Source organism: Ylistrum balloti, unplaced genomic scaffold (assembly GCF_031769215.1).
Source record: "Ylistrum balloti isolate Yb309-2 unplaced genomic scaffold, AGI_CSIRO_Ybal_v1 Utg369900, whole genome shotgun sequence".
Taxonomy (NCBI): domain Eukaryota; kingdom Metazoa; phylum Mollusca; class Bivalvia; order Pectinida; family Pectinidae; genus Ylistrum; species Ylistrum balloti.
The window spans coordinates 1-9801 of NW_026782028.1; the positions used below are offsets into that span (position 1 = coordinate 1).

The 9801-nt window shown below is 37.8% G+C and overlaps 1 protein-coding gene across 1 annotated transcript; it reads left to right on the forward strand.

Moving 5' to 3' along the window:
• The first annotated feature begins 4284 nt into the window (after positions 1 to 4284).
• LOC132546660 (uncharacterized) lies at positions 4285 to 4935 on the forward strand. The gene has a single exon (XM_060210384.1). It carries the CDS (start codon positions 4285 to 4287, stop codon positions 4933 to 4935), a length of 651 nt encoding a protein of 216 aa, XP_060066367.1.
• The last annotated feature ends 4866 nt before the right edge of the window (positions 4936 to 9801 follow it).

Here is a 9801-nt window from a genome sequence, read left to right on the forward strand (position 1 = left end):
CCGAGCTATCATAGTAATAAACTTTATTATGAAGTTTGAATTTGATCAGTTGAAATTTACTTGCGATATCGTGCTGACGTAATGTTGTCTGTTCTCTGAACTTTGTTAATAAGGAAATGAAATAAGTTGTATGTTCCATGGACTTTGTTGATTACGAAATAGAAAGAATGATGCGTGTTCCCTGATTAAGATATGTAAAGAAGGCTGCCTCTTTCATCAATTTGTTGATTATAATATGCAAAGGTTGTCGCTTGTTCCATGAACTTTCTTGATTAAGATATTTAAAGAATATAGTCTGTTCCATGAACTTTTTTTTATTAAGGTATGTGAAGAAAGTCGTCTGTTCCATGTTTTACAATTGCTTTCTTTGAAATATTTGTTTTGTCGTTGCTCGTGTTCATAATAGACCTCTGACGTCGCTGGCGCTTTTGTTAAGTTCTTCAATGGTAAAATAACAACAACGAAAATACCAACACACCAACAAAATTTCAATCAAAACTCAAATTTAATAAACCTGAGATAAACTAAACCGAAAGAAAGACTGACACAGGGACTCCTGAAAAATGCCAAAGAGAATAAGACAAGGTGTTCCGAAACAGTATCTTCTACTTCACCGACAAGACACGCCATTTTAAACTGATCAAACGAAGTTCGTATTGTCGCATTTTCTGAAATCAGAACGACTAAATTGCATGAAGCACGTCCGAGGTCATATCGCACAGGAAAATTGAACAACTCCCATTGAAAACATCATGACAAAAAATTCTAAAATAATAACAAAAAGTATGGAAAAGAATGTCACATCCTTTCAGATACAATGGATTGATATAACACATTGTTAAGCTTCTCATAACATTTCCTTGGAATTAAACCCTCTCGTTATGTAAAAAATTGAAATGGAAACACGCATCAAAATACGAAATAGATAAAAATAGATATTCATGTTAATGAAATAAAAACGTAGACTAAAATGTACATTTTAAGGACGTATTACAACGGCAGGTTGACGGAACAGCACTATCATTAATATCGCCTTTCTCCATTTTTGAGTGATTTCCAACATGATTTTTGTGAACATCCGTGTCAAAGGACATTTCATCGGGCATTCTCCTTAAGACTTTTTATAGTAGGTGTAGAACGTTGATGCGTCGATTAATACAATTGTCCCAAACAAGGCGACTAGGACGCATATCCCTATAATACCGACGGATGTGGCGCTGGTTCTGTTGTCAGTAGCGCTGATACGTTTCCGTCTGGACAAACTGGTGGTGTCCTTAGCTAGCTTAAATTGCTTTTTCAAATTATTTAGCAGTTCCACTTTTTTTCTCCGCTTAATATTGTTGAACCATTTCCCCATTGAGTATTCTTTAAACACGCTGGGACGTACCCTGACTTTAACAGGTTCGTTTTGTGGACAAGCGAAGACGGAATGATCCCGCGACGACCAACTGTATTGTTCAGCGAATTCTCATTACAGAGACAGGTTATATTTCCTTTGATGCTTTCAGTCGAACATTTAGTTCCATCTACTAGGCTAGAGGTGGTGTGTTCTAATCCATCACCCCCACTAGACGTGCCATTTGTAGATCCATGAGTTGATCTGCAGGTTGTTTCTGGAACAATAAATTGACTGATGTTAGAAACATTAAAATAGTACTTCACATCAAAACATCAAATGAATAACTTCCCTTACACTTCACGGAGTATCACTTGTTTTCTTGTCTTAGCTATAACTCAGATACGGATGCATCTCCTCGGCTTCATTAACCCTTAAGGGGCAAGAACTCTCCGTCATTTCATACATCATCACTTTGTAAATTTCAAACCGAAGAACTCATTCTTTCAACCGTACTATTATGAGAAAAATACACGCAAACTCCATTTAGAAAAAGAAGAAGAAATATTTCAGTAAAAGATTCACTTCACATGAAAATATTACAATTTCTGCTCAAGTTGTATTCAGTGAAACTACCAAATTTAGCCTGTTTCATGTGCCCATGAATTTCACTAGATTAACATTGACGTATGAAAAAAAACTTCCTTAACATATTTTGAAAGAGGGACAACCCCAACACATGTTTGATGCAAAACGTTAAATAATAGTAATCAAATGTGCTCAATATTTGCAGAATATCAATAGAGAAAAGATAACGAAAATAGATCGTTATTATCAAATCATGAAAACAGAAAAAAAAAAAAAAATACAAATTTCAAAGATTTATAGATAGACATTTCTATATAGATTATATATATATATATTTTTCTGGAACAAATAGAATATTGACTGACGTTAGAAACATTACAATAGTACTTTATATAAAATCAAATTCGTATCAAAGATATTTAAATGATTTTCCAAATATCAATTGAACAATAAATTGACTGACGTTAGAAACATAATACTAGTGCTTCATTTACAATCAAATTAGTATCAAAGATATTTAAATGTGGCAACAAATTGTCAATAAATTATCACGTGTGACTGAATTATCATCATGAAAACATTGATAAAAGGTTGAAGTGCTTTTCACCTTGTTTTCCAGTAGTAGTAGCCTCGGTTGAAGAGATGGCTGTTTTTTTTTTGTTTCAGTCGTTTGATTCGTTGTCGAAGAAGACTTTTTTTATGTCCTAAATGTTCTTTAGTCTTTAGCTGCAATGCATGAACTTTAACGGGTAAAGTATGTTTATGGTTTAAGTAACTATGGTTACCATATTTATGTATTAGATCATGATTGTATATGTAAAAGTTTCCTCATAAGATTCTGAGTGTTCCACAATTTGCTTATAATCGCGCGAACGCATCTTATAGTCATTGGTCGACATTAATGTCGTAAGTCAGTAATTCGATAATAAGGACATTCTTTACATAGTTAACAATATGAGACCGGCTTGTGCTATCAATGTTTGATAATTGTGATTACCGACATTGAAAAGTATAAAGTATATCATTATAAATGAAGTGAGAAAGCGATAACGAGTTACATAAATCAAAGTGTAGAGGACACTCACTGTGTATGATGTGTATCGAAATAAAGTGATACAGAAAGTGAAATATCTATAGGAATAGCATATAATCTCGTGAGATTGATCCCACTGATTATATACATATTAAATGAAGGTTCAAGATAGATATAGTCATGATAAGATCTTCATATGATCATTATGGTGGAGGAGTGTGATTCTGAAATCTGCACATTTTACATTGTAGTGCACGGTTGTAGGCCACTGAAGGTTTGAATATTTTCTTGTTTTCATGGAAATGGGTTGAGATTTCAACATAGATGACCAGTTATTACAACTGGCTAGTAACCAACCAATTACTTGTTTGTTTATCCAGTAACTTCCGGTTAGCGCCTGATAAGGCTTGCTCCCGTTAGCTCGTGACAATTTTTATAATTTTCACGAATTGGTGAATTTATCCTGGCTGATATTGGCCAGATTATTGTTTAAGTAGTTCTTGTTTATTTTTACGCTCCCACTTACTTGGTGAATAGTATAATCATTTCACATTTTAGATATTTAATTTCCAACACACGGGATCATTACCGTAGATGTGGGACGAAGAGACTCAAATTTCTAACGTATATAGATCATATAGCTTTTTGTGATTTTTCGGCCACTTTTTGACATCTCGCCCACTTAACAAAACATCTAGATAAATATTATATCTTGACTGAATTTATTTTCTCTGTTTAGTTCTAATAACATGTTCTGTTAACTTATAAGATGATACGGACATTTTTTTATTGTATTACATGACTGTGTGGTGATCTTTGCAATATCTTATCGTTATACTGCATAGCTTGAGTAGGTCGCCATCTTTGTTTCGTAGGCTTCCGATAGGTCGTGTGTGTGTTTCCACATTGTCTTACTCTGTGAAGTCTACCTTATTTCATACAGATTGGTGATATCAGCTCTTGTAACATAGTTTATTCAATTTCACTTACTTTAATTTTAATTATGATAGTCAGGACAACATCCCTTTCGTTGTAAACGTACTACGACTCATTCTCGTTATATAGCACTCGACGAGTCATACGTAAATTTCTAATTAAAACGGTATGACACAATTATTTAAAACATTTTGACATTTAAGTAACATTCTTTGATTACATAATATCATATTCTAAAGTAATAATTGAAGAACTCTATTTATTCTTTAATTGACGAGTTTGTCGTTCAACTATATTTCATCGGAAACGACATTTCGTCCACTAATACACTAGGGTAATAACATTGATTATAATAATTTGTTCTCATTTAAGTTTGTGTAATTGATTAAATATGTTACAGTACTGTAGATCTGTTCTCCTGGCACTGAGACCAGTGTGTTTATATAGTGTTAGAAAATGTCTGAATGTTAGACAAACGTCGAATGGGACCAACAATTACGTTCGTACGAGACGAGGCACACGTGCAGGCAGGGGCGCTGTCAGACCGATACATAGTGTGATCGGTATTTCGTGTACCCCTGGCAAAGCAAACAGCAACAGTGGTGTAAATTACAACAGTCTCGTCCAGATAATCACCAAACATGGTATGTCAACATCTCAACCACCCTTGTCTGGACATGCTGCAGCAACAGCAGAGGTATCAGTCATCAGAACCATTGTGCAGCCGCGCTGCGATGTTAACAGCTGGAAACCAATAATATCTATATCGCGCGAGAACTTGGTTGTCATTAAACCAACGACGGAGACTCAGCCAAAGCCCGGCGTCCTGCTTAATTTAGTATCGCTGAATTGTCGCTCGGTGAAGAACAAGTCATTGTCTATCAGTGACATCATTACATCTCGGGATATCGATATTCTAGCGATAACGGAGGCTTGGCTGGGCTCAGCCGTTGATGACCAAATTCTCGCTGAGCTTATACCAACAGGCTATGACATTCTCCACAATGCTAGACAAGGCAGACGTGGTGGCTGTTCTGTCTAAGAAAGGATTGAGTGTGAGAAATCTCAATTCCAATAACGAGGATTCCTATACACACTTTGAGCACATGACGTGTTCCATCACCACTTGTGATACACAATTCAGACTGTGCGTCATATACAGGCCTCCCCCTTCTAAACGGAACGGTCTCCGTAACAAAGTCTTCTTTGATGAATGGTCTTCATATCTCAATCTACAGGTTGTAGCGCCACAGGACCTGATTATCGCTGGCGACCTGAATTTCCACTTCGATGATAACATTAATGTTGATTCCCGACAGTTCGCCGGAATCCTTGACTCCCGGGGGATGATACATGTGACAGAAGCTACCCATTCACATGGTCATACACTAGATGTGATTATCGCAAGGGGAAATACTTCTCTAATCCACGGAGCAATTCTAGTGGCAGATCCATGTCTGAGCGACACTAAGGGAAACCTATCTGGTGATCATCTTGCTGTCTGTGCCACACTAAATTGTGGTAAACCAAAACGTACCAGAAAAGAGGTCAGCTTCCGGAAATTCCGCGAAATTTCTGTACCTGATTTCATCAAAGACATTCAGTCATCTTCAGTCCTTCAGACTACTGAGGGTGGAGTTGACTGTCTTGTTGAAGCATATAACCCTGGTATCGAGGCTCGGATCGAGAAGCATGCACCTCTTCAGACAAAGGTAATTACTGTCAGACCTAACGCGCCTTGGTACAATGAACAACTTCGTGATGCAAAACAATTGCGGAGGAAGGCGGAGAAACGTTGGCGAAAGACCAAACTAACCATCCATCGCCAGATATACAGAGAACATTGCCGGGCAGTCAGTTCACTACTCATTCAACGTAAGAAGGATTATTATTCAGGAAAAATCACAGAATGTGGATCGGATACAAGACAGCTTTTTAGACTCAGCAGAAACCTTATGGGACATACTGGTGAAATCGCCCTACCAAGCTGTTCATCTGAATAAATCTTGTCCAACAAGTTCAGTGATTTTTTTCCATGATAAAATCAACACAATCAGGCAAAAGATTGATGTTGTGAACTCAACTTCCGACACTGACATCTCTGTCATGGATGCCGATATCCAATTCTCTGGCGAACCTTTGACGCAGTTCACTCCAACAACCGAAGAAGAATTGTGCAAGATCATTACAAACTCTCAATCGGAATCCTGTGAGCTGGACCCGCTTCCCACAGTTTTACTGAAGCAATGTCTTGATGCACTGCTCCCCTCGATCACCTTAATCATGAACAAATCATTAGCAGAGTCTAGGGTTCCATTGTGTTTCAAGAAGGCTAATGTAAGACCACTGCTGAAGAAGCCTGGACTGAACAAGGAAGAATTAAAGAACTAACGTCCGGTATCAAATCTCCCTTTCTTATCTAAGATCTTGGAGAAGATTGTGTCCCAGCGACTTGAGGCTCATCTCCATGCTAACAGTCTTCATGACAACTTGCAATCAGCCTATCGCACAGGACATTCCACTGAGACGGACCTACTTCGTGTCTACAGTGATATTGCTGCCGCTCTGGATAACAAGTGTAGAGCGGTTCTTATCATGCTTGATCTGTTTGCTGCATTTGATGTCATTGACCATGGCACACTGTTCAAGCGTCTGGAGTACTCTTATGTGGTGACTGGTGATGCATTACGCTGGACCCAGTCTTATTTGAATAAACGACGACAGTGCGTTGCTATTGGATCAACTGTTTCAGACAGCAAAACCTTAGACTTCGGAGTTCCTCAGGGGTCCGTTCTGGGACCTAGAAAATACTGTCTTTATTCGAAACCAATCGGGGAGATTTGTCGTCGTCATAACCTTCAGTACCATTGTTATGCCGACGACACACAAATCTACATGGTTATCAGACCTCAAGACAACTGGGACATAATAGTAGCAAGTCTTGAAGCCTGTCTAAATGACATCAGTGCTTGGATGAACTCAAATATGCTCAAGCTCAATCAGGAAAAGACGGAACTGATCGTCTTTTCCCACAAGTGTCAACACACTAAAGGTCTCCAGTAAAAGTTCGGTGCCCAAACTATTGAGGCCGTCCAAGCTGTGAGAAACCTTGGTGTGCATTTTGATAGCTCTCTGAACATGGCGAAACAGATAAACTCAATTGCCAGTTCCTGTTATCACCAAATCAGAAACATTGGGTGTATCCGTCAGTTCATCACCACAGATGCATGCAAGACATTGGTACATTCTCTTGTTACTTTTAGGTTAGATTACGGTAACGCGTTACTCGTTGGTGTATCTGATACACTAATGAGCCGCCTGCAGAGGGTACAGAACACCGCCGCACGCCTAGTTACCCGTACCCGAAAGAGGGACCACATTACACCAGTCCTTTACTTATTGAATTGGCTGCCCGTGCGATTCCGGTCACAGTACAAAATTTTGATGTATACATACAAGGCAATAAATGGAACAGCTCCTGAATATTTGCAGGAACTTGTTACCGTTTATCGGCCGTCACGATCACTACGATCGGAGATAGAATCCTTGTTGTGCGTTCCAAATTCTCGGACTGTGACTTATGGTAACCGGTGCTTTGGAAAGGTAGCGGCCACTTTGTGGAACAGCTTACCATCTGCTACTAGAAAGTCAAAATCCCTGGCCAAATTCAAGAGGGATATTAAAACCCACCTGTTTACGTCTGCATTTTAGACTCTCACGCAGACGTCCTGTATATACATACTTTCACCACTACTTACATGATTTGGTTTCTGTGTTACATATGTTGATTACTGTGTTATACATGTTCTATAAATTTTGTAGTAAGAATATTATGTAATTGTGAAGCGCATTAGAGTATTTTTTTCAAAATAGATAGTGCGCTATATAAATGTTGTATATTATTATTAAACTGCTGATTTTTTTTATTCTTTTAAATTATCTTACACAATAGTGACTATTACCATTTCATCAGTTCATAGCTTGTTTGAGCATTGCACATTATTAGGTATCCAATACAAAGTGTTCTAAACTAATGAGCCCTACTAGTACTAAACGTTATAGAAGCTGAGGGCAGACATGGACACGTTTCTGGCCTTAGCTAGTGGGGGTTATTCTTTAGTCTCGTGGTAGAGTGTCTGGCTCGAGACCAAAGCGTCATCATAACCTCACCAGAATCATTAATATTGGCGCATGATAAAGACGAATACAAGCTATAGGTCGAATTCAAACCCCAGCAGCTCAGAGCTGTGTTTACCATGACTTCTTTCCATTACATCTGTATGTATTAATTATTGCATAAGATCTATATATATATATTCATTTCTGAGTCAAAATGCGAACCAAACATGCCTTCATATCCCAGATACAATCAACAACGACTGCACAATAGGCTTCATTTCAACGTAAAACGAGTTGATAAAAATTTCCTCGCGATTGTACGCATGCGAAATTATCACAGGAATGTATAGAGTATACTCTCTTTACAAGACAGATATCACATGGTATAAGGAAAAAACATATAGGCTTATTAGTTGTCCAACCCTTAAAGCGGCTATTACCTTACATTTCAACATCAGGAAATGGAGAATTCGGCTTATAAATGATAAAATATGTTCATAATAAAGCAATACACGCGCCTATAACGTCAAATTTGTTGTTTTTGGCGTCGGAATATTGTTTATCTTGACTATTATATGTAAACATGTTCACGCTCGGTTGATTACGAAGAAAGCCGAGTGGGTCACATGGCTTGTAATGTGACAATGTCATTTACTTCCGCCTCAAAGAGAAAATGGATTACGAGGTAAACAAACCGCACATGTCTTATGTATGACAGTTGCTTTTACGCCTTCCTGCTTATTCTTGTTTGCAGTAAATTATTCTATAGTGTTATAATATATCATTTTTAACAATCAATCTTAATAATTCGTTTCGTTTTGGCTTTTTGGTGCGAGAAATATCTATGTCAATCGCGGGCGCTAAACTTCTTTACATATCTTAATCAGGAAGCACGCATCATTCTTTCTATTTCCTTATCAACTAAGTTCATGTAACATACAACTTTTTTCATTTTCTTATTAACAAAGTTCAGGGAACAGACAACATTCTGTCAGCTCGATATCGCAAGTATATTTCAACTGATCAAATTCAAACTTCATAATAAAGTTTATTACTACGATAGCTCGGATCACATCGATGCCTGCAATTCTCGGACCGAAACGTACGGATTTATGACCCTTTATCCAATTACAGAAACATTGTCCACTCAATACCCATTCCCATATACAATTGAATCCCCATTTTCACACAGATCAGGTGAAGTTGGAATAACCAGACTACATATACAACATGGGTCTGCGACATCTCTTGCCGCTCTCACAGAATATATATCTAATACACGGGACTGTGACATCTCTTGTCTCTCTAACATAATATATATCTACTACAGGAGACTGTGACATCTCTTGTCTCTCTAACAGTATATATATCTAATACACGGGACTGTGACATCTCTTGTCTCTCTAGCATAATATATATCTACTACAGGGGTCTGCGACATCTCTTGCCGCTCTCACAGAATATATATCTAATACACGGGACTGTGACATCTCTTGTCTCTCTAACATAATATATATCTACTACAGGAGACTGTGACATCTCTTGTCTCTCTAACAGTATATATATCTAATACACGGGACTGTGACATCTCTTGTCTCTCTAGCATAATATATATCTACTACAGGGGACTGTGACATCTCTTGTCTCTCTAACAGAATCCGCATCTACTACAGAGGACTGACATCTCTTGTCTCTCTCACAGAATACATATCTACTACAGGGGACATTGACATCTCTTGTCTCTCTAACAGAATACATATCTACTACAGGGATATCTACTACAGGGGAC